This window comes from Mustelus asterias, chromosome 13, assembly GCF_964213995.1.
Source record: "Mustelus asterias chromosome 13, sMusAst1.hap1.1, whole genome shotgun sequence".
In the NCBI taxonomy this organism is placed as follows: domain Eukaryota; kingdom Metazoa; phylum Chordata; class Chondrichthyes; order Carcharhiniformes; family Triakidae; genus Mustelus; species Mustelus asterias.
The window spans coordinates 5,791,458-5,817,910 of record NC_135813.1 but is presented as its reverse complement, the minus strand read 5'-3'; the positions used below and the strand labels follow the sequence as shown (position 1 = coordinate 5,817,910).

At 47.6% G+C, this 26,453-nt stretch overlaps 1 protein-coding gene across 1 annotated transcript in view; it reads left to right on the top strand.

The window, feature by feature from the left end:
* Positions 1–26,453, top strand: part of col27a1b (collagen, type XXVII, alpha 1b) — a 610,967-nt gene that overhangs the window by 384,373 nt on the left and 200,141 nt on the right. Inside the window, exons 32-33 of the mRNA XM_078227545.1 lie at positions 808–861; positions 8,952–9,005. Coding sequence (XP_078083671.1) covers positions 808–861; positions 8,952–9,005 — 108 coding nt within the window. The remainder of the gene's footprint in view (positions 1–807; positions 862–8,951; positions 9,006–26,453) is intronic.

Below are 26,453 nucleotides of genomic sequence, written 5' to 3'. Positions count from 1 at the left end.
TCCCGGATAATTATGTGGCACGGTGGCATGGTGGTCAGCACTGCTGCCTCACTCGGGTTCAATTCCAACCTTGGGTCACTGTCTGTGTGGAGTTTGCACGTTCTCCCCGTGTCTGCGTGGGTTTCCTCCGAGTGCTCCGGTTTCCTCCTACACTCCAAAGATATGCAGGTTAGGTTGATTGGCCATGCTAAATTGCCCCTTAGTGTCTGGGGGACTAACAGGGTAAATAAGTGGGGATAGGGTCTGGGTGGGATCGCTGTCGGTGCAGACTCGATGGGCCAAATGGCCTCCTTCTGCACTGTAGGGATTCTATGATAATTCGAAAAGATGCATGGCTTGCCGCAACCCTTTTGTAACTGAGTGCTAGCAAAACTCCATGATAATCCCGCGACCAATCAAAATTGATTTGCTAACTAATCAGCCGTCTTTTCTATAGTAGCATAAATGTTATGATTGTTTGAAATTTGGTATTCTTGTCTTTGTCCTGGTGAGTGCAAGGTAAAAAACTGCAGCAATGTGTCTCCCTTTTCAAAACTATTCTACTCCTCGGGGTTGGTTTAGCTGAGTTGGCTGGACAGCCGGTTAGTGATGCAAAGTGACACCAATAACGCGGGTTCAATTCCCGTACCGGCTGGGGTTATTCGTGAAGGCCCCGCCCTCTCAACCTTTCCCCTCACCTGAGGTGTGACGACCCTCAGGTTAAATCAGCAGCAGTCTATGGTCATCGGAGACTATGGCGACTTTACCTCTACTTTACTCCCGTGCTACCAAGTCATGTTGGGTTTTTTTTCTCCATTTGACTTCCAGGGACATCCCGGACCTCCTGGACAGCTTGGCCCCCCGGGACCACTTGGACCACCGGTAAGTACCCAATGGTTTTCTGGATTACATAAACCCCACATTGTTAGGAAACCTGGTCAGTAGCTTCACTATACAAAGACACAAGTTGACCATTTTCCCTCAAATTATCTGTCACCTCTTCTATCTTCAAGTATTGTAGGGCGGCACAGTAGCACAGTGGTTAGCACTGCTGCTTCACAGCGCCAGGGACCTGGGTTCGATCCCCGGCTCGGGTCACTGTCTGTGTGGAGTTTGCACATTCTCCTCGTGTCTGCGTGGGTTTCCTCCGGGTGCTCCGGTTTCCTCTCACAGTCCAAAGATGTGCGGGTTAGGTTGATTGGCTGTGCTAAAAATTGCCCCTTAGTATCCTGGGATGTGTGGATTAGTGGATAAAATATGTAGGGATCTGGGTGGTAGGGCCTGGGTGGGATTATGGTCGGTGCAGACTCGATGGGCCGAATGGCCTCTTTCTGTACTGTAGAGTTTCTATGATTACTGTCCGTGCAGTGCCTGCACATTCTCCCCGTGTCTGCGTGGGTTTCCTCCGGGTCCTCCAGTTTCCTCCCACAGTCCAAAGATGTGCGGGTTAGCTGGATTGGCCGTGCTAAAGGGCCCCCTAGTGTCCCAAGATGCGGTGATGCTGTCCTAAGGGCGGCACGGTGGCACAGTGGTTAGCACTGCTGCTTCACAGCTCCAGGGATCCGGGTTCGATTCCCAGCTTGGGTCACTGTCCGTGCGGAGTCTGCACGTTCTCCCCGTGTCTGCGTGGGTTTCCTGCGGGTGCTCCGGTTTTCCCCCACAGTCCGTAAGTAGTGCTGGTTAGGTGCATTGGCTGTGCTAAATTCTCCCTCGGTGTACCCGAACAGTGTGGAGACTAGGGGGTTTACGCAGTAGCTTCATTGCAGTGTTAATGTAAGCCTACTTGTGGCACTAATAAATAAAATAAAAATAAAAATAGCACTGATTGCAAAATATATAAATCCCTCCCAAAGCTCTCTCTCTCCCTCCACCTCCCACTTCACCAGAATCTAATCGCTATACACATTCTTCCTTTAATTCCTTTCACTCTGATCATCTCATTATAGCCACGAATGTCCCTCAGCAAGTAGCAAGGTGGTCTTTTCTCTCTCATTTTCGTTAGTGTTCACTAAACAATGTCTGGAGGGTACAGGATGCTCAGAAACACACCAAGGACAAATTCCCTTTGTTACCAGCCTTTCATTCCTTGTTGTTCAGGTCGACTGCTCCCTCTCTGACTGTCAAACAGAAAACTGTAACGACGTCGGATTAGACAGGATGAATGTGGCTCGGACCATGGGAATCCTGTATGGATAGTGATCTAATCAAATCTGTGTGGTCAGCAATTTTCGGAGAATTTAAGTTAATAGCCCTAAAGCTCTTTATCACATTAGACTAAAGCCACCGCCCAGCTCGGTTCACAAGACTTGAAAGAATGACCTTTTTGTGGAGGGCCAAGTGTTTCTCTCTCTCATACACGCTCTCTCTCTCTCTCACAATGTTTGCCCCTCTGGGTGGGATTTTCCAGCCGCGCTCGCCCCAAGACCGGGATATCACACCCGGAGTCAACGGATCTTTGCATAGTCTGTGTCCCGCCCGCTACGATTCCCGTGGTGGGCAGGACGGGAAAATTCACCCCTCTGTGTCCATCCCTCTCTCCCTCCCTCCCTCTCTGTCCACCCATCTTGTGTGTGTATGTGCGTGTATGTGTGTGTGTGTATGTGCGCTTGTGCGTGTGTCTCTGTGTACATTCATGCACGTACGTGTCTGTGTGTGCGAATTCATGCGTGTGTGTGTGCGTGTATCTGTGTGTACATTCACAAATGTGCCTGTGTCAGACCAGGAGAACAGGGTCTTCCGATCCTCTGTATCTGGACCCCTCATCATTGTTCTCAGTTCAATTAGGTCTCATGTGGAACCTTTGTACTTCCTAAAGAACACTCATAGTTCAGGTTGCCTATCTGCTGGATTGTGTGAGACAATATCAAACTTCTCTAATGTGGGGCCATCTACTGGTGTCAAGCCGACCCCTCTGAGATTTAAGAGAATTTCCACAATTGTGTCTATCTAGTGGTTGCAAAGTTCCCCTGCCGCAATAAACCAGTTCTCATCTGTCTACCTAGCAACCCACTCTGAATATTAACATGTATTTCAGTCTGTGTGGACACTGGCCAAGCATTAATCACAGAATCCCTACAGTGCAGAAGAAGGCCATTCGGCCCATTGAGTCTGCACCGACCCCAAACCCACCCAGGCCCTATTCGCGCAACCCCCACATATTTACCCCTGACACGAGGGTCAATCTAGCCTGGCCAATCAACCTAGCCCACACATCTTTGGAGTGTGGGAGGAAACCGGAGCACCTGGAGGAAACCCACGCAGACACGGGGAGAACGTGCAGACTCCATACAGTCACCCGAGGCCAGAATTGAACCCGGGACCCTGGGGCTATGAGGCAGCAGTGCTAACCACTGTACCACTATGCCGCCCTCAAACGGAGGACAATTCTTCCGAAAGCAATGGGTTGCATCAGGGTTGATGAAGTTAGATAGCATGTGAGTATTGAATGAGTTTAGAGGTGTGTGGGAGCATACATGGGTGTTTATTTCTCTGCGTGTATCTGTGAGATGTGTGCGCACGTGTGTTATACCCATACACATGCAAGGATTATGTAACTTTCTTTATTCGTTCATGGGATGTGGGCGTCGCTGGGCCAGCAGTTGTTTCCCATCCCTGAGGTGACATTTAGGAGTCAACCACATTGCTGTGGCTCTGGAGTCACATGTAGGCCAGACCGGGTAAGGATGGCAGATTTCCTTCCCGAAAGGACATTAGTGAACCAGATGGGTTTTTACGACAATTGGCAATGGTTTCATGATCTTTTGATTCCAGATTTTTATTGAATTCAAATTTCGCCCATCTGCCATTGTGAGATTCGAACCCTGGTCCCCAGAGCATTCCCCTGGGTCTCTGGGTCACCAGTCCAGTGACAATATCACTACGCCACTTAGAACAAAAAAACAAAGAACAGTACAGCACAGGAACAGGCCCTTCGGCCCTCCAAGCCTGTGCCAATCATGATGCCCGAACTAAACTAAATAAAAAACCTTCTGCCCTTACTCAGTCCGTATCCCTCTATTTCCTCCCTATTCATGTACCTATCCAGATGCCTCTTAAATGTTGCTAATGTGCCTGCTTCCACCACCTCCTCTGGCAGCGCGTTCCAGGCACCCACCACTCTCTGCGTGAAAAACCTCCCCCACACATCTCCCTTAAACTTTCCCCCTCTCACTGCGAACCTGTGCCCCCTTGTAATTGGCACTTGCACCCTGGGAAAAAGCCTCTGACTATCCACCCTGTCTGTGCCTCTCATAATTTTGTAGACCTCTATCAGGTCTCCCTTCAGCCTCCGTCTTTCCAGTGGAAACAATCCTAGTTTATCCAACCTCTCCTCATAGCCAACACCCTCGAGACCAGGCGACATCCTGGTGAACCTTCTTTGCAATCTCTCCAAAGCTTCCACGTCATAGAATCATAGAATCGTACAGCGCAGAAGAGGTCCTTCGGCCCATCGAGTCTGCACCGACACATTAGAAACACCTGAACTTCCACCGAATCCCATCAGCCAGCACCTGGTCCACAGCCCTGAATGTTATGACGTGCAAAGTTCTCATCCAGATAATTTTTAAAGGATGTGAGGCAACCCGTCTCCACCACCCTCCCAGGCAGCGCATTCCAGACCGTCACCACCCTCTGGGTAAAAAAATTGTTCCTCACATCCCCCCGAAACCTCCTACCCCTCACCTTGAACCTATGTCCCCTAGTGACTGACCCTTCAACTAAGGGGAACAGCTGCTCCCTATCCACTCTGTCCGTGTCCCTCATAATCTTGAACACCTCGATCAGGTCGCCCCTCAGTCTTCTCTGCTCCAGAGAAAACAACATAAGCCTATCCAAACTCTCTTCATAACTTAGATTTTCCATCTCAGGCACTTGTTCTGGAACAGGTTGTGGTGAATACTTCCTACTGGCAGTTCAAAGAATCCTACAGTGCAGAGGGAGGCCATTCAACCTATAGAGTCTGCACCAAACACAATCCCTCCCAGGCCCTATCCCCTATAACCCCCATGCATTTACCCTCGCTAGTCCCCCTGACACTAACAGACAATTCAGCACGGCCAATCCACCTAACATGCACATCTTTGGACTGTGGGAGGAAATTGGAGCACCCGGAGGAAACCCACGCAGACACGGGGAGAATGTGCAAACTCCACACAGACAGTGACCCGAGGCCGGGAATCGAACCCGGGTCCCTGGCGCCAGTGCTAACCACTGTGCCACCCAAAAGGTTCAAGATTCCCAAAGTATCATGGTGTACAGATGCCACAAGAGACTCGTTATGTTGGTTCTTCAGGGACTGAAACTCGTATGTAAATGCAACCAGTACAGCTTTTCCCAAGGCATTGGAGGCCAGCGCCAATATCACTGTCCCACGGCACAAAGGAACTTTATTTCCCTTAAACTCTATTCTCCAGTCGCTTGGAGAAGGATTTTTTTTTTAAGTAATAACATTCTGCACCTACTGTTAAAGCAAACATTTCCTTCTCATCTGTAGGTAAAGGATGTGAAACCTTGCAGGGAAACACCTCCCCAGTCACCAGTCTTTGACCTGGAGCAGATCTCCAGGACAGAATAAACAATTGGATGGATTTTCCATCACCTTCCTAATCACGTGTTTAAACTCTGCGGGCAGTTTGGGTGATTCCTCTTTAATAATGGCAAACTATTTTAACTTGTTCCAAAACTGCTCCACAGCTCCAGGGACCTGGGTTCAATTCCTGGCCTGGGTCACTGTCGGTGTGGAGTTCTCCCCGTGTCTGCGTGCGTTTCCTCCCACAGTCCAAAGATGTGCAGGTTAGGTGGATTGGCCATGCTAAATTGCCCATTAGTGTCCCGAGATGCGTAGGTTAGAGGGATTAGCGAGGTAACTATGTGAGGTTATGGGGATAGGGCCAGGGTGGGATTGTGGTTGGTGCAGACTCGATGGGCCGAATGGCTTCCTTCTGCACTGTAGTGATTCTATGATTCTATGAAAATTGACCTCCAGTTGACATGTGCTTCAGTTACCGATGGATGCACTAATAAACCAGATTCCTGCCTCCCCTCATTGGAAAACGTACAATATCATCGTTACACGCATGCATGCATTCATGAATGGTATGTGCGAGAATGATGGTGCTTATCAGCTTCTCAATCAAATGCACAATGGTTTGCCAAAACAAAATAATATTTTATATTCTAAAACAATCATAGGATCCCAACAGTGCAGAAGGAGGCCATTTGGCCCATCGAGTCTGCACCGACTCTCTGACAGAGAATCTTACCCAGGTCCTCTACCCCGCCCTATCCCCATAAACCCAAACTTTTACCATGGCTAATCCATCTTACACATCTTTCGCAATAGACCAGAGCACCCGGAGGAAACCCACGCAGACAGGGGGAGAACGTGCAGACTCCGCACAGACAGTGACCCAAGCGGGGAATTGAACCCAGGTCCCTGGCGCTGTGAGGCGGCAGTGCTAACCACTGTTTTAAAGTTTGAAGTTTATTTATTAGTGTCACAAGTAGGCTTATATTAACACTACAATGAAGTTACTGCGAAAATCCCCTCGTCGCCACACTCCGACGCCTGTTCGGGTACACTGAGGGAGAATTTAACACGACCAATGCACCCTAACCAGCACGTCTTTCAGACTGTGGGAGGAAACCGGAGCACCCAGAGGAAACCCACGCAGACATGGGGAGAACGTGCAGACTCCGCACAGACAGTGACCCTCGGGTGGAATCGAACCCCGGGTCCCTGGCGCTGTGAGGCAGCGGTGCTAACCATCGTGCCACCCCATGTTCTGGCTTTTCTCATATATCATATTATTTCAATTTTCCTGTTTGCCAAATGAATGAAAATTTTTTAAAATGAAATTAAGATTTCTCTTTATTTTGCCTCTGAGTCTCTGTGCGTTTTGCAGTTGTTTTTATTTCCTGAGTCTCACCATTCCATTCTTGAATGTTTCCTTCCCCACTTTGCCCCTCCTCCAGTTCTTACTCCCCTCCGTCCCCTGATCTATATCTCTGGTTCTTTACCCTTGCTTCGCTACCTTCCTCATCTCTCCTATCTCCCTTTTTTCTCTATCCCTGCCCTATAATAAACAATACATGCTATGGCAGCACGCTGGCTGAGATCGGAGACAAAACATACAAGGACTGTTAAGCTGCGGATTGGCGGGGTGAGGTGGTGGGGTGGGGCGGGGCGGGGGGTGGGGGGGGCGGTGTGGTAAGAGAATGAGCAAGCTTTCATTTCATAGAATCCCTGCCGTGCAGAAGGAGACCATTCGGCCCATCGAGTCTGCACCGACCACAATCCCACCCAGGCCCTATCCCCATAACCCCCATGCATTTACCCTCGCTAGTCCCCCTGACACTAACGGACAATTTAGCATGGCCAATCCATCCAACCAGCATATCTTTCAGACTGGGGGAGGAAACCGGAGCACCTGGAGGAAACCCACACAGACATGGGGAGAACGTGCAAACTCCACACAGACAGTGACCTGAGGCTGGAATCGAACCCGGATCCCTGGCACTGTGAGGCAGCAGTGCTAACCACTCTGCCACCATGCCACCCCTAACCACTGTGCCACTGTGCTGCCCCCTATTTGTGTAAAACCTTTCACATCCTCAGCTTATCCCAAACTCTTTCACTGTTGTTTTGTAGCAAATACGGCAGCAAATGTAAATAACAAGATAAAATCAGTATTTTTTTGTGGTGTTCAGTCAAATAACATGGTGGCACAGTGGTTAGCACTGCTGCCTCACAGCACCAGGGACCCGGGTTCAATTCCCGGCTTGAGTCACTATCTGTGCAGATTCTGCACATTCTCCCCGTGTCTGCGTGGGTTTCCTCCGGATGCTCCAGTTTCCTCCCACAGTCTGATAGACATGCTGGTTAGGTGCAATGGCCGTGCTAAATTCTCCCTCAGTGTACCCGAACAGGCACTGAAGTGTGGCGACTTGGGGATTTTCACAGTAACTTCATTGCAGTGTTAATGTAAGCCTTACTTGTGATACTAATAAACTTTAAACTTAACATCTTAAAATATTGATCCTTCACTTCTGGATGAGGTTTTGGAGAGAATGATGGGATGAAGATAGTTGGAGATGTGACTGGCCTGGGAGTGTTTGGCATTGATATTGGTTCCCAAAAGGAGAAAAGTGTTTTAATTCTCAAACACTGCCCTCCTTCAGAATTATTGATCTGAAAATCAGTTTTAGAAAAGTGTTTATGCAGCAGTAAATCTAAACTATGTAAAGACCGATCCCTGTCATCTTTATTTCTTTTCTGCCCTTCAACTTGTTGTTTCTCAAGGTCCAATCTCTTTGCCTATTCCCCCTACTGCGTTTTCCCCGTTCCCCGCACTCGCCAGCTAATCTCCCCTCTAATCCTCCTGGATTGAATAAACCCTTCAGTAATCTGCTCTGTGTTTGTCCCCTGACTGTTATTTCTTCAGATGGAGTTAACGATGGCCTCCATCCAACCAGCCTCCCATCCATTGACTCTGGCTACACTTCCCGCTGCCTCGGCAAAGCACCCAGCATAATTAAGGACCCCACGCACCCCGGACATTCTCTCTTCCACCTTCTTCCTTCAGGAGAAAGATACAAAAGTCTGAGGTCATGGGGTGGCAAGGTGGCACAGTGGTTAGCACTGCTGCCTCACAGCACGAGGGACCCGGGTTCGATTCCCAGCCTGGGCCGCTGTCGTTGCGGAGTCTGCACAATCTCCTCATATCTGCGTGGGTTTCCTCCCACAGTCCAAAAGACATGCGGGTTAGATGCATTGGCCATGCTAAAGTCTCCCTCAGTGCACTGCAGTGTGGTGACTCAGGGATTTTCACAGTAACTTCATTGCAGTGTTAATGTAAACCTACTTGTGACACTAATAAATAAACTTAAAATGCACAGTCCTCATTTTGTCGAGCCACTGGTGTCAAGGCATTGATGGCAATCGTAATGTCTTGCTTTTCTCTCCATCTTAGGGTGCGAAAGGTATTCGAGGATCCCCAGGGATGCGAGGAATCAAGGGCCGCAGGGTAAGCAAACACTTCCAAATACTAGCAGGAACAAAGAAGATTGAGAGCACCTTATTGTGTGGGGTACTTCAGTGTAGAAGGAGTGCGTTATTCACACATTCTTGTTTACTGAGGGCTCCTGTTCATAGCAATAATTCCGTGTTGTTAACATACCAAATCAATATTAAAGAATTATCGCTGTGCTGCATCTTTCAAGGTAAGACTTCTGTGTTTCTACAAAAAAATAGTTGAAACTGGTCGTTTAGAATCGTTTTGGAGCTGGAATATCAAACAACTGGTGCTGAAATTTTGCTGCCAACATGTTTTGTACTTTGAGCTTTGACAAAGGGTCATCTGGACTTGAAACGTCAGCTCTTTTCTCTCCTTACAGATGCTGCCAGACCCGCTGAGATTTTCCAGCATTTTCTCTTGTTGTTTTGTACTTGTGTTTGCTGCGAGCTTGCTGCGTCTGAGCACCAACGATTGCATTACTAAGAAAAGGTGGCCCTATCGGGGGGCGTGGGGGTTCATTCAACAGCATCCATATTAACATAGAAACTAGGAGCAGGAGTAGGCCATTCAGCCCTTCGAGCCAGCTTCACCATTCATTATGATCATAGAGTCATAGAGGTTTACAGCACGGAAACAGGCCCTTGGGCCCAACTTGTCCATGCTGCCTTTTTTTTAAAAACCCCTAAGCTAATCCCAATTGCCCGCATTTGGCCCATATCCCTCTATACCCATCGTACCCATGTAACTATCTAAATGCTTTTTAAAAGACAAAATTGTACCCATCTCTACTACTACCTCTGGCAGCTTGTTCCAGACACTCACCACCCTCTGTGTGAAAAAATTGCCCCTCTGGACACTTTTGTATCTCTCCCCTCTCACCTTAAACCTATGCCCTCTAGTTTTAGACTCCCCTACCTTTGGGAAAAGATATTGACTATCTAGCTGATCGATGCGCCTCATTATTTTATAGACCTCTATAAAATCACCCCTCAGCCTCCTACGCTTCAGAAAAAAAAAGTCCCAGTCTATCCAGCCTCTCCTTATAACTCAATCCATCAAGTCCCGGTAGCATCCTAGTAAATCTTTTCTGCACTCTTTCTAGTTTAATAATATCCTTTCTATAATAGGGTGACCAGAATTGCATACAGTATTCCAAGTGTGGCCTTACCAATGTCTTGTACAACTTCAACAAGACGTCCCAACTCCTGTATTCAATGTTCTGACCGATGAAACCAATCATGCTGAATGCCTTCTTCACCACTCTGTCCACCTGTGACTCCACTTTCAAGGAGCTATGAACATGTACGCCTAGATCTCTTTGTTCTGTAACTCTCCCCAACGCCCTACCATTAACTGAGTAAGTCCTGCCCTGGTTCAGTCTACCAAAATGCATCACCTCACATTTGTCTAAATTAAACTCCATCTGCCATTCGTCAGTCCACTGGCCCAATTGATCAAGATCCCATTGCAATTGGAGATAACTTTCTTCACTGTCCACTATGCCACCAATCTTAGTGTCATCTGCAAACTTACTAACCATGCCTCCTATATTCTCATCCAAATCATTAATATAAATGACAAATAACAGTGGACCCAGCACTGATCCCTGAGGCACACCGCTGGTCACCAGCCTCCAGTTTGAAAAACAACTCTCTACAACCACCCTCTGGCTTCTGTCAAGAAGCCAATTTTGTATCCATTTAGATACCTCACCCTGGATCCCGTGAGATTTAACCTTATGCAACAACCTACCATACGGGACCTTGTTAAAGGCCTTGCTAAAGTCCATGTAGACAACATCAACTGCACTGCCCTCATCTACCTTCTTGGTTACCCCTTCAAAAAACTCAATCAAATTTGTGAGACATGATTTTCCACTCACAAAGCCATGCTGGCTGTCCCTAATCAGTCCTTGCGTCTCTAAATGCCTGTAGATCCTGTCTCTCAAAATGCCTTCCAACAATTTACCCACCACAGATGTGAGGCTCATTGGCCTGTAGTTCCCAGGCTTTTCCCTGCAGCCCTTTTTAAACAAAGACACAATATTTACCACTTTCCAATCTTCAGGCACCTCAAATATGATTCAAATATCTCGGCTAGGGGACCCGCAATTTCCTCCCTAGCCTCCCACAATGTCCAGGGATACACTTCATCAGGTCCCAGGGATTTATCTACCTTGATGCGCTTTAAGACTTCCAGCACCTCCTTCTCTGTAATATGTACACTCCTCAAGACATCACTATTTATTTCCCCAAGTTCCCTAACATCCATGCTTTTGTCAGCAGTAAATACTGATGAGAAATATTCATTTAGGATCTCACCCATCTCTTGTGGATCCACACATAGATGAGCTTGTTGATCCTTAAGAGGCCGTACTCTCTCCCTTGTTACTCTTTTGCCCTTTATGTATTTGTAGAAGCTCTTTGGATTCTCCTTTGCCTTATCTGCCAAAACAATTTCGTGTCCTCTTTTTGCCCTCCTGATTTCTCTCTTAACTCTACTCCTACACCCCTTAAACTCTTCAAGGGATTCACTTGATCCCAGCAGCCTATGCATGTCATGTGCCTCTTTCTTCTTCTTGACCAGGGCCTCAATATCTCGAGTCATCCAGGGTTCCCTACTTCTGCCAGCCTTGCCCTTCACTCCAAGAGGAATGTGTTTACCCTGAACCCTGGTTGACACACTTTTTAAAGCGTGCCACTTACCAGACGTCCCTTTGCCTTCCCACAGACTCCCCCAATTAACTTTTGAAAGTTCCTGCCTGATACCATCAAAATTGGCCTTGCCCCAATTTAGAATTTTAACTTTTGGGCCAGACCTATCATTCTCCATGCCTGTGAGAATCTTAAAACCAATGGAATTAGGGTCACTGGTCCCAAAGTGATCCCTCACTAAGACTTCTGTCACCTGCCCTTCCTTATTTCCCAAGAGGAGGTCAGGTTTTGCCCTCTCTCTAGTCGGGCCGTCCACATACTGAATGAGAAATTCCTCCTGAATACACTCAACAAATTTCTCTCCATCCAACCCTCTAACACTATGGCTGTCCCAGTCAATGTTGGGAAAGTTAAAATCTCCAACTATTACCACCCTATTATTCTTGGAGCTATCTGTAATCTCCTTACATATTTGCTCCTCAATTTCCCGCCGACTATTTGGGGGCCTATAGTACAGCCCTATTAACGTGATTTCCCCCTTCTTATTTCTCAATTCTACCCATATAGACTCAGTGTCCGAACCCTCGGATATATCCCCTCTCAGTACGGCCATGATGCTTCCCTAATCAAAAGTGTAACTCTCCCTCCTCTCTTACCTCCTGTTCTATCTTTCCAATAGCATCTGTACCCTGGAACATTGAGCTGCCAATCCTGTCCCTCCCTTAGCCATGTTTCAGTAATTGCTATAATATCCCAGTCCCACGTATCCATCCATGCTCTGAGTTCATCTGCCTTGCCCGTCAGACCTCTTGCATTGAAATAAATGCAATTTCATCTAAACTTCCCTTGCTCTCTGTCTTGCTTTTGCCTGATCTGTCTGGTACTAGGATTACTGACACTGCCTTTACTACTTAATGTGCTCTCTTTAACTTCTGTGCTGTCCTCAAACTTCTCTTCTATCTCCCTACTGCTTTGGATCCCACCCCCCTGCCAAACTAGTTTAAATCCTCCCGAGTGACTCTAGCAAATCTCCCCGCCAGGATGTTAGTCCCCCTCCAGTTCAGGTGTAACCCCGTGCCTCTTGAACAGGTCAGCCCTTTCCCAGAAAAGATCCCAATGATCCAAAAATCTAAATCCCTGCCCCCTGTACCAGCTCTCAAGCCAGGCATTCATCTGTCTAATCCTCCTATTCCTACTCTCACTAGCACGTGGTACCGGTAGTAGTCCTGAAATTACTACCTTCGAGGTCCTGCACGTTAGCCTTCTGCCCAACTCTCTACATTCACATTTCAGGACCTCGTCCCTTTTCCTACCTATGTCGTTGGTACCAATATGTACAACCACCTCTGGCTGCTCACCCTCACCCTTAAGAATGTCCTGCAATCGCTCAGAGACGTCCTTGACCCTGGCACCAGGGAGGCAACACACCATCCTGGAGTCTCGATTGCGGCCACAGAAATGCCTGTCTGTGCCTCTAGCTAGCGAGTCCCCTATTACTACTGCTCGCTTGCTCTTTGCCCGACCCTGTCCCACAGCAGAACCAGCTGTGCTGTCATAGGCCTGGCTGCTGCTGGTATCTCCCCCTGACAGGCAGAATTCCCACTCACCTGACAAAGGAGCAGCGCTCCGAAAGCTTGAGGCTTTTGCTACCAAATAAACCTGTTGGACTTTAACCTGGTGTTGTTAAACTTCTTACTGTGGCTATCCCCCTCAACAGTGTCCAAAACGATATACCTCTTTAAAAGGGGAATAGGCACAGGAGACTCCTTCACTACCTGTCTGCCTCTCCTGGCAGTCACCCATCTACCTGTCTGAACCTGTGGTGTGACAACCTCCCTGTAACCAGTGTCTATCACACTCTCTGCCTCCTGTATGCTCCGCAGTGCACCCACCTGCTGCTCCAGCCAAACAATGCGGTCTGTGAGGAGCTGCAACTGGACACACTTCCTGCAGACAAAGTTGTCAGGGAGACTAGATTGCTCCCTAATTGCCCACATCTGGCAGGAGGAGCATGCCATATTGCCCTTATACAAATAAAAGGATAAAAGAATCTCAACTCACCTGTCCCTTGCTTGTGGTCCTCCTGCCAACTTCTTTTTTTGGTTAGAGGAGGAGGGAGGGAAACACTGAAGTAGTTTTTGTGGTTTAACTGTCCCTTCACAGCAGCTCCTCCATAAACCACCTTCTGGTCACAGTGACTGGACTTATACAAACATGACCTACAACCACCAATCACCTTCACCACTCTGCTGCCCCCACCTGGACACTTGCCTTCACTCAAAATAGGAAGGTGTCTCCTGGAAACCCACCTTCTAGTCGCAGTGACTGCACTTATGCAAACATGATCTGCAACCGCCAATCACCTTCGCCGCTCTGCTGCCCTCACCGCCATTCAATAAGATCATGGCTGATCTTTTTGTGGACTCAGCTCCACTGACCCGCCCGCTCACCATAACCCTTAATTCCTTTACTGTTCAAAAATTTGTCTATCCTTGCCTTAAAAACATTCAATGAGGCAGCCTCAACTGCTTCACTAGGCAGGGAATTCCACAGATTCACAAACCTTTGGGTGAAGAAGTTCCTCCTCAACTCAGTCCTAAATCTGCTCCCCCTTATTTTGAGGCCATGCCCCCAGTTTTGGTTTTACCCGCCAGTGGAAACAACTTCCCTGCTTCTAGTTTATCTATTCCCTTCATAATCTTGTATGTTTCCAATGAGTATAGCCCCAGTCTGCTCATCTCGCCTCATAAACCAATCCTCTCAACTCCGGAATCAACCTAGTGAATCTCCTCTGCACCCCCTCCAGTACCAGCACATCCTTTCTCAAGTAAGGAGATCAAAACTATACACAGTACTCCGGGTGTGGCCTCACCAGCACTTTATACAGCTGCAATCTTTTGGAACTGAGGTGAGGAGAAATTTCTTCACCCAGAGGGTGGTGAATCTGTGGAATTCATTACCACAGAATGTAGTTGAGGCCAAAACATTGTATGATTGCAAGAAGAATTTAGATATACAGTGGAGCCCCGTTATAACACGATGGTTGGGGTCCATAAAAGCGGGGTCGCGAAAAAAGCGGGGTCGCGCTAAATCAGGGTCGCGCTAAATTTGCCAATTATTAGCGGGAAAAAAGGGTCCAATTACGCCATCGCGTTATATGCGAATTTGCGTTAAATCGGGGCTCCACTGTACCTTTTGGGGCTAAAGGGATCAAGGGATATGGGAGCAAGGGGGGAATCAGGATATTGAATTTGATGATCAGCCATGATCAAGATGAATGGTGGAGCAGGCTCGAAGGGCCGAATGGCCTCCTCCTGCTTCTGGTTTCTATGTTTCTAACATAAAATGCAACATCCAGTGGACGCAATGCTCTAGCTGAGGCTGAACTGGTGTCTTACACTTGTGTCCGAATTGTAATGGAAAGATACTTGCCTTCAGTAAAACATTATACTGAGTGGCTGCCTATTCCCATTCAGGTTGCTGTATCACCCAGCTAGTGATACAGTCGTACCTCTGTGCACCTTGAATAGTCATGATGTGGAAATGCCGGCGTTGGACTGGGGTAAACACAGTAAGGAGTCTAACAACACCAGGTTAAAGTCCAACAGGTTTATTTGGTAGCAAATGCCACTAGCTTTCGGAGCACTGCTCCTTCGTCAGATGGAGTGGAAATCTGCTCTCAAACAGGGATGTGTGGATGAGACACATGCCTGTTTGAGAGCAGATTTCCACTCCATCTGACGAAGGAGCAGCGCTCCGAAAGCTAGTGGCGTTTGCTACCAAATAAACCTGTTGGACTTTAACCTGGTGTTGTTAGATTCCTTACCTTGAAGGTCAGCAGAGCCACCTGTAACTCCAATGGATACTGTCATCATTCCGTCAGGAAATTGTTGGCAGGTTGGCCATCAGCAGGCGCCAACTTCTCTGCAATTCGCTGGTGCAGTATTACTATCTGATCAAACCCTTCTGCGTTTTAAAGACATTCTTTCTCCCCTTATATATTTTTCTGAGCTTTCAACATTCGTAAGTGCCAGGACTGTGGCCTCAGTCCCAGCCTTTGGAAATCACAGTCTGTTCTCCATAAACTTCAGGGTCTCGAGCAGAATGGTCCATAAAGTTTCTAATCTTTAAAGTGAAAATATGACCAACCAGGGTGGTGTGGTTAAGTATTTACAAGAGGAAGAATATAATTCTTCTTCGAGGGCAATTAGGGAACATAATAAAAATGCTGGACTAGCCAGCGACCCGCATGCCCTATGAAATCTTTTTTTTTAATTCTGAAGTTCTGAAGTGGGTGGCACAGTGGTTAGCACTGGTGCACTGGTGCAGTGGTTAGCTCTGCTGCCTCACAGCGCCAGGGACCCGGTTTCGATTCCAGCCTCGGGTGACTCTGTATGGAGTTTGCACATTCTCCTCGTGTCTGCGTGGGTTTCCTCCGGGTGCTCCGGTTTCCTCCCACAGCCCGAAAGACGTGCGGGTTAGGTTGATTGGTCATGATAAATTGCCCTTTAGTGTCCCGAGATGTGTAGGTTAGGGGGATTATTTGGATAAATACGGGGGGGGCGTTACGGGGATAGGGCCTGGGTAAGATAAAAAGACTTTTGATATGTCACATGTATTAGCATACAGTGAAAGGTATTGTTTCTTGCGCGCTATACAGACAAAGCATACTGTTCATAGAGAAGGAAAGGAGAGAGTGCAGAATGTAGTGTTACAGTCATAGCTAGGGTGTAATGAATTTTTAGAAGCATAGAACAAGAATAAAAGATAGAATTGGAAGGTATGCTGGGCACAGCTTGCAAGAAGACGCCTCGCTCCGGTGCCAGCTTGGGGAAAAAAAGGCAGGCTGGTGCAGACTCAGTGGGCCAAGGGACCGCCTTCAGCACTGTAGGGATTCTATGATTTTCTATGAAGTATGTAAAGTGATATAAAAAGGAAATAGGGCCTGATTTGCAAAGAAGTCCTTGTGTTTGGGCGGCAAGGTGGTACAGCAGCTAGCACTGCTGCCTCACAGCGCCAAAAACCCGGGTTCAATTCCCGGCTTGGGTACTGTGCGGAGTGTGCACATTCTCCCCGTATCTGCGTGCGTTTCCTCCGGGTGCTCCAGTTTCCTCCCACAGTCCAAAGATGTGCGGGTTAGGTGGATTAGCCGTGCCAGATTGCCTCTTAGTGTCAGGGGGATTTGTAAGGCCGATAAGTGGGGTCACGGGGAGAGGGCCTGGGTGGGATTGTGGTTGGTGTAGACTCGATGGGCCCAATGGCCTCCTTCTGCACTGTAGGAGTTCTATGATTCTTCCAGAACGTTGCTTGTGAGAGATAGGATTCTTCCAAAGATGCTGCAACGTAACCAGCAATGTGTTAAACCAAAACTGTCTGTGAGTTCCACACGGTAAATTAAATTCACAGCATGTTTCACAGTAAAAAAAATAAATAGAAAAATTATGGCGCTGACATTCTGAAACAGAAGCCAATTACACCAAAGTATCCAATCCAATGATTGCGTGGGTGGAAAGGAAGTTTTTCGAGTGACTTCATTTCTGCTTAGAACATCCCTGAGGTTATCTTTCTTTATTACTGTGAAGCACTTATGACAATCAAAATCCTTTAATAGTTCTTTGCTTGAAACAGCTTCATGAATTAAACAGTACAATGCGATACTGCCATCTTACAAGTGGAAACGGATTTGTAAGAATGGTTGAAGAATCGTCTGTAAACCTCCCACACTTTCTGTCTCCCTTTATCAATATTTGTTTCCCAGTTTATCTCAACTCCCATAGGAAAAGCGGCGAGCGAATGATTTTCGTGCGTTATCTGAATTTCCATTCCCTGCTACTTACTGGAAGGCATTAGTTAATTAATTAAATTAGATTAATTTAATTAATTAGTTGATGTATTCAAACAGTTGCTAATATCTGCTGTTTGTACAGTGTTCATTCTCACACCCAACAGACTAATTTTAAATAAAAGCAAAATACTGCAGATGCCTGAACCTGAAACAAAACCGGAGAAAGCGGGAAACACTCTACCGGCCTGGCAGCGTCCGTAGGGAGAGAAAACTTTTTGAGACCCTTCTTCAGGACTAAAGAGGGTTTTTGCATCGGAACAAACCCTCCTTCCCCCATTCTAAAGTCTGATGGCAGCAGGGAAGAAGCTGTTCTTGAGTCGGTTGGTACATGACCTCAGACTTTTGTATCTTTTTCCAGATGGAAGAAGGTGGAAAAGAGAATGTCCGGGGTGCGTGGGGTCCTTAATTACGCTGGCTACTTTGCCGAGGCAGCGGGAAGTGTTGACAGAGTCAATGGATGGGAGGCTGGTTTGCGTGATGGATTGGGCTTCGTTCACGACCTTTTGTAGTTCCTTGCGGTCTTGGGCAGAGCAGGAGCCATACCAAGCTGTGATACATCCAGAAAGAATGCTTTCTATGGTGCATCTGTAGAAATTGGTGAGAGTTGTAGCTGACATGCCAAATTTCCTTAGTCTCTGGACATCTAAAAAGCTCTCAACCATTTTCCAATGGATTCAAAGCTAAAAACATGAGGTGATAAAATATAGAAACAATGGAACCTTCTGGTCTTCCAGAAGGGGGCTTCCCACCGCCTTCTCAACGGTAATTAGCTATGGGCAATAAATGCTGGACCTGCCAGTAACACTCACAACCTTTGAATGAAAGCAAAAAAATTGTGATATTCCACCAGTCTTAAAATCAAAATTACACTTAACTTATACAAGACACTGGTTAGACCTCAGCTGGAATATTGTGCACAGTTCTGGGCGCCACACTACGGGAAGGATATGAACGCATTGGGAAAAGTGTGGAAGAGGTTTACAAGAAGGTTGGTTAGGGCAAGTTTAGGGCCAGTTATAGATGGCAGAGGGAAGTTATGTGTGGAACCGGAAGAGATTGGTGAAGCATTGAACCAATATTTCTCTTCGGTGTTCACGCAAGGGGACATGAATATAGCTGAGGAGGACACTGGGTTGCAAGGGAGTAGAATAGACAGTATTACAGTTGATAAGGAGGATGTGCAGGATATTCTGGAGGGTCTGAAAATAGATAAATCCCCTGGTCCGGATGGGATTTATCCAAGGATTCTCTGGGAGGCAAGAGAAGTGATTGCAGAGCCTCTGGCTCTGATCTTCAGGTCGTCGTTGGCCTCTGGTATAGTACCAGAAGATTGGAGGTTAGCGAATGTTGTCCCATTGTTTAAGAAGGGGAACAGAGACTTCCCCGGGAATTATAGACCGGTGAGTCTCACTTCTGTTGTCGGCAAGATGTTGGAAAAAATTATAAGGGATAGGATTTATAGTTATTTGGAGAGTAATGAATTGATAGGTGATAGTCAGCATGGTTTTGTGGCAGGTAGGTCGTGCCTTACTAACCTTATTGAGTTTTTTGAGAAAGTGACCAAGGAGGTGGATGGGGGCAAGGCAGTGGACGTGGTATATATGGATTTTAGTAAGGCGTTTGATAAGGTTCACCATGGTAGGCTTCTGCAGAAAATGCAGATGTTTGGGATTGGGGGTGATCTAGGAAATTGGATCAGGAATTGGCTAGCGGATAGGAAACAGAGGGTGGTGGTTGATAGTAAATATTCATCATGGAGTGCGGTTACAAGTGGTGTACCTCAGGGATCTGTTTTGGGGCCACTGCTGTTTGTAATATTTATTAATGATCTGGATGAGGGTATAGTTGGGTGGATTAGCAAATTTGCTGATGACACCAAAGTCGGTGGTGTGGTAGACAGTGAGGAAGGGTGTCGTAGTTTGCAGGAAGACTTAGACAGGTTGCAAAGTTGGGCCGAGAGGTGGCGGATGGAGTTTAATGCGGAGAAGTGTGAGGTAATTCACTTTGGTAGGAATAACAGATGTGTTGAGTATAGGGCTAACGGGAGGACTTTGAATAGTGTGGAGGAGCAGAGGGATCTAGGTGTATGTGTGCATAGATCCCTGAAAGTTGGGAATCAAGTAGATAAGGTTGTTAAGAAGGCATATGGTGTCTTGGCGTTTATTGGTAGGGGGATTGAATTTAGGAGTCGTAGCGTTATGTTGCAACTGTACACAACTCTGGTGCGGCCGCACTTGGAGTACTGTGTGCAGTTCTGGTCCCCACATTACAGGAAGGATGTGGAGGCTTTGGAGAGGGTGCAGAGGAGGTTTACCAGGATGTTGCCTGGTATGGAGGGGAGATCCTATGAGGAGAGGCTGAGGGATTTGGGATTGTTTTCGCTGGAAAGGCGGCGGCTAAGAGGGGATCTTATTGAAACATATAAGATGATTAGAGGTTTAGATAGGGTGGATAGTGATAGCCTTTTTCCTCTGATGGAGAAATCCAGCACGAGGGGGCATGGCTTTAAATTGAGGGGGGGTAGTTATAGAACCGATGTCAGGGGTAGGTTCTTTACCCAGAGGGTGGTGAGGGATTGGAATGCCCTGCCAGCATCAGTAGTAAATGCGCCTAGTTTGGGGGCGTTTAAGAGATCCGTAGATAGGTTCATGGACGAAAAGAAATTGGTTTAGGTTGGAGGGTCACAGTTTTGTTTTTTTTTAACTGGTCGGTGCAACATCGTGGGCCGAAGGGCCTGTTCTGCGCTGTAATGTTCTATGTTCTATGTTCTATTAAGATTGGTTCCAGAGGTGAGTATAATATGTGAGTATAAATATGGAAGTGTCAGAGCCACTGGCACTCGGATTCTGACTTTCTACCTGAAGAACTCTAGGGGTAGAGATAAGTTTGTAAATGAAGGGAATCGGGTGAAGGGGCACCAACCTCTGAGGAGCTTCTTCACTTCATTGAAGCAGGAAGAGGAATAATTGTTGTGAATCTCTGTGGGTCAGATATTGTTGCAACATAAAGTTACCCCGCCAGCCAGCAGAGGGTGTTACTCACAGGTTTCCTGGTATAAGTTGCACTGTAGCCCCTCACACCATTGGCCAGGCATCAAGGGCACTCACACACACTTTGACCCACACTGCACCCAGTAGCGCGTGTGTGATTCTTCCTGATGCTGACAGCATTGGTGTGTGCCCCAGACAGCGCCAGGACTGGTGCCTCCCAGTCACTGCCGGCCCTGAACTGGCACTCCAACCTCTGGCCATTGAGAGATGTGCTCCATCTGGAATCAAGCTCTTTGCATACTATATTGTCCATGACATTCCTCAGTTTCTCAGCGTGATTCCGTTCCTCGCGTGACTGCCCCTCAAAGAACTCAGCAAAGTGACGCAGGGCAACGTCACCCTGGTCAAAGGTTCAGTGCGGGGAGGGGTAAACATAGGAGGAATAGTGTGGGCCTGCTTGTTAACAGCCATCCTTGTGGTAGTTCTGACTCGCGGCAATAAATGTTATCCGAGCAGCGATGCCCACGCCCCGTAAATGAATTTAAAAAAGCATTCCTGTCAAATGTGTTTTTCAAAACAATTTAATCGATTGAAATGCTCACCTTGCAAGTAAAAACGCAACTAAGGCCTCAAAGAATAATCGGTCACTTAGAATCCCCATAGTGCAGAAGGAGGCCATTCGGCCTATCAAGTCTGTATCAAGCACAATCCTACCTCGGCCCTGATGCACTATCAATTACGATACGAGGACTCCAGCGAGTGAGTGAACGAACAGGCTTTTATTCGCAAAGAACTGGAGCTACTGGAGAACTTGTAGCTAACCTGGCCCAGTCTGAGGCGAGGAGGAGGAACCATCACCTTTATACCTCGCTCAGGTGGAAAGGGAGGAGTCTCAGGTGGAAAGGGAGGAGTCTCGGGCCAGGTGCAGCATGGGTGTGTCCAGACATACACATGTAATTACAGTGGGTCACCACAGGCCCTCTTCCCATAACCCCGCACATTTACCTTGCCAATCCCCCTGACACTAAGGGGCAATTTAGCACGGCCAATCAACCTGACCCACACATCTTTGGACTGTGGGAGGAAACAGAGCACCCGGAGGAAACCACACAGACATGGGGAGGACATGCAGACTCCGCACAGACAGAAACCCGAGGCCGGAATTGAACCCAGGTCCCTGGTGCTGTGAGGCAGCAGTGCTAACCACTGTGTCACCGTGCCACCCTGGTTGTATCAGTTCGTATGCGGAGGTGCAGGTTCCAGTTTCAGTTGTTGGCAGTGGCGTCGCAGGCAGTGCCAATACATGTTTTCGATTTGGTTTTGATTTGATTTATTATCGTCACACGTATTAACATACAGTGAAAAGTATTGTTTCTTGTGCGCCATACAGACAAAGCATACCGTTCATAGAGAAGGAAACGAGAGAGTGCAGAATGTAGTGTTACAGTCATAGCTAGGGTGTAGAGAAAGATCAACTTAATGCAAGGTGGGTCCATTCAAAAGTCTGACGGCAGCAGGGAAGAAGCTGTTCTTGAGTCGGTCGGTACGTGACCTCAGACTTTTGTATCTTTTTCCCGACAGATGAAGGTGGAAGAGAGAATGTCCGGGGTGCGTGGGGTCCTTAATTATGCTGGCTGCTTTGCCGAGGCAGCGAGAAGTGTAGACTTAGTCAATGGATGGAAGGCTGGTTTGCGTGGTGGACTGGGTTTCGTTCATGACCCTTTGTAGTTCCTTGCGGTCTTGGGCAGAGCAGGAGCCCATACCGAGCTGTGATACAACCAGAAAGAATGCTTTCTATGGTGCATCTGTAAAAGTTGGTGAGAGTCATAGTGGACATAACAAATTTCCTTAGCCTTCTGAGAAAGTAGAGGCGTTGGTGGGCTTTCTTAACTATAGTGTCGGCATGGGGGGACCAGGACAGGTTGTGGGTGGTCCGCTGTCCTCTGCAGTTTTGTCATCACCAAACTGAGCCTCAGCTAATGGAAGTATTTTTGGTGCAGCCCTGGTGTAACATGCAAATGGGAATGATGTAAGTTGCTAACAATCCCAGGAAACTCCTGTGCAATAATGGAGTAACTCCTTAAAATCACTCTACTGACAACCAGCACTAGGAGAGCTCCATCTCACAACTGAATTAGCAACAGCTAGGTACTTTCGCTGCCAAATTCCACCAAATGATTTGATGGCATCTCTCATCCATAGCATCAGTCTAGATCATAGAATCCTACAGTGCAGAAGGAGGCCATTCGGCCCATTGAGTCTGCACCGACCACAATCCCACCCAGGCCCTGTCCCCATAACCCCATACATTTATCCTAGGTAGTCCCCCTGACACTAAGGGGCAATTTGGCATGGCCAATCCACCTAACCCGCACATCTTTGGATTGTGGGAGGAAACCGGAGCACCCGAAGGAAACCCACGCAGACACGGGGAGAACGTGCAGACTTCCCAAGCCGGGAATCGAACCCGGCTCCCTGGCGCTGTGAGGCAGCAGTGCTAACCACTGTGCCACCGTGCCGCCCAAGAGCTAGGGCTGGGGTTAATAAGACGAGTCTTACTCAATCTTTCCTTGTGGAACAATCACTTATTCTAGGAACCAATCTAGTGAACCTTCATTGCACTGTGTCTCGGGTAAGTATGTCCTTCCTTGAGTCAGGAGACTGACATTACGCACAGTGCTCTGGGTGTGGCTTCACCAGTGCTCTGTATGACAGGACTGATACTCTTGTGGACAGACACAGAGTTTCTTGTGTGCAGTCTGGACAAGCACAGCGCTGGACTGATCAAACATGGATAATTTTCTGCCATTGAATCAATTAAACATCCACATTGTTTTTACAGGAGACCGATTTATTTCATAACTTGGAATGGTGCAGCTTTTTACAAGACAGTGTCAGGCATTCAGTAATTCCGATGGTGGGGACGGGGGGACGGGGGCGGGGGGATAAAACGTGAATTTAAATACATAGGCTCTTTTGTACGACACATTTAGGCTGAGATCCAAGCCCATGAAAAATCAAGCCCTCCCTAAAGCATCTTCTAAATCCACTGTGAGAGCAGTAGCAACCCCACAGCAGCACAGATGCTGCACAGTTTTCCAGAGATTATATATATTTTTTGAGCCAGAGTTTGTGGCCAATTTTTCTAACTTCATTTTCTAACATTTTGACTTTGGTCATTTTCAGGGCGGTAACTTTTCGGAGCAGGGGAGCTGATGGATATTTTGAAACCTGTGACTCCCCCCTCTAACAAAGATGGGATGTTATAAGTTAAGCAGAGAGTTTACGGAACTTTCGGAATGTTGAGATCCAATCCAATGCCAATATGACAGAGATTCCTTGACCACCAGTTTCAGTGCTGGAACTGACTCGATGGGCCGAATGGCCTCATTCTGCTCCTATGTTTTATGGTCTTGTGGAACAGTTACATAGGAACTTTTGGGATGGCACGGTGGCACAGTGGTCAGCACTGCTGCCTCACAGCGCCAGGGACCCGGGTTGGATTCCTGGCTTGGGTCACACATTCTCCCCGTCTCTGCGTGGGTTTCCTCCGGGGGCTCCGGTTTCCTCCCACAGTCCAAAGATGTGCTTGTTAAGTTGATTGGCCATGCTAAAATTGCCCCTTAGTGTCCTGAGATGCGTAGGTTAGAGGGATTAGCGGTAAATATGTAGGGATATGGGGGTAGGGCCTGGGTGGGATTGTGGTCGGTGCAGACTCGATGGGCCAAATAGCCTCTTTCTGCACTGTAGGGTTTCTATGATTCAACTTATACCTGTGACTTTTTGTTTGAGATTGCCCCATAAGGGGAAACATTTGGTCTATATCTACTGTATCAATCACTTTTAAAATTTTATATATCTCAATCAGATCCCCTCTCATCCTTCTGAACTGTTACCAACTGTATTTTCTCTATCCGTAGTTACATGTAACATTTGCCATGTATTAAGTCTTGTTGGGTGCTGATTACTCTATTTTGGCTGAGTTACATTGCATAGAATGCTTTCGTGAGAAAGCAACCATATAAAGTTTATTTATTAGTGTCACAAATAGGCTTACATTAACACTGCAATTAAGTTACTATGAAAATCCCCTAGTTGCCACACTCCGGCGCCTGTTTGGGTACACTGAGGGAGAATTTAGCACAGCCAATGGACCTTGAGATGAGGCGGAATACCTTCAGTCAGAGGGCTGTGAATCTTTGAATTCTCGAACCCAGAGGGTTGTGGATCCTCCATTGTTGAGTATATTTAGGGCTGTAAAGGATGGACAGAGTTTTGGTCTCTCAGGGAATCAAGGGATGTGGGGAATGAGAAGGAAAGTGGAGTTGAAGATCAGCCCTGATTAGATTGAACAGCACTGCGGACCCCATGGACTGTTGGCTCCTGTTTCCCCTGCTCCTGTTTCTTGTGTTCCATTCGGGAACTGTGCGGAATAATTCTGCCTCGCTTCCTTTCATCTGTGATGGCAGCCGCCAGAGTATTCAGGTCACGGGAACAGCAGCTGCAGGAAACACAAACCTGAAGAGCAGAACTTGGCGAAGATACTGGAGAGAAAAGAAAGTGCAGAATAGAAGGCGGTCTGTAGTTTAAAAAGCAGCTCTGTTACACCGTGTGTTACATGGACTTGTAAGTAGTTCTCACAACACCAGGTTAAAGTCCAACAGGTTTATTTGGTAACATGAGCTTTCGGAGTGCTGCTCCTTCAGCACTCACCTGATGAAGGAGCAGCGCTCCGAAAGCTCGTGCTACCAAATAACCCTGTTGGACTTTAACCTGGTGTTGTGAGACTACTTACTGTGCCTATCCCAGTCCAACGCCGGCAACTCCACATCATACATGAACTTGGGCAGAGACTGAGAACCACCATCCAAATACCTTAATCGTGTTGTTGCTTCACCTCCCACTGAGATATTGGGGGGACATTTGAGCATAGAAGAATCATAGAAGCCCTACAGTGCAGAAGGAGGCCATTCGGCCCATCGAGTCTGCACCGACCACAATCCCACCCAGGCCCCATCCCCGTAATCCCTCATATTTACCCTGCTAATCCCTCTAACCAGCGCATCCCAGGACACTAAGGGGCAATTTAGCATGGCCAATGCATCTAACCTGCACATCTTTGAACTGTAGGAGGAAACCGGAGCACCCACGGAGGAAACCCACGCAGACACGGGGAGAACGTGCAGACTCCGCACAGACAGTCGCCCAAGCCGGGAATCGAACCTGAGTCCCTGGCGCTGTGAGGCAGCAGTGCTAACCACTGTGCCACCTGTCGTCAGTTGGAACAGGAACGAGTGCGGGCACATTGCTGGGGGGCAGTATTGTATCCCAGCACCTCTGGACTGTTTCACATTTTCAAAGGGTTTAAAGGGCGGGACCGGTTCCTGGGATGGCGGGACTGATGTAGGAGGAGAGATTGACTAGGTTAGAATTGTTTTCGCTGGAGTTCAGACAAATGAGGGTGGATCTCATAGAGACTATTAAAATTCTAACAGGACTAGACAGGGTAGATGCAGGAAGGATCTTCCTGATGGAGGGGGAGTCCAGAACCAGGGGTCACAGTCTGAGGATTCGGGGTAGACCATTTAGGACGGGGATGAGGAGACATTTCTTCACCCAAAGAATGGTGAGTCTGTGGAATTCATTACCACAGGAAGTAGTTGATGCCAAAACATTGAATGTATTCAAGAGGCGGCTGGATATAGCACTTGGGGCGAATGGGATCAAAGGTTATGAGGAGGAAAGAGGATTAGGCTATTGAGTTGGATGATCAGCCATGATTGTGATGAATGGCGGAGCAGGCTCGAAGGGCCGAATGGCCTCCTCCTGCTCCTATCTTCTATGTTAAAGGCTGTAAGGTACAGGACTGCGGGCCGGGGGCAGGAAGGTGGGCTTGGAAAGGACATCTAGGTGTCCTTGGGCTGGTGGGGGAGCCGCAAGTTTCCTCCTTTCCTTCCCCAAAGGACGA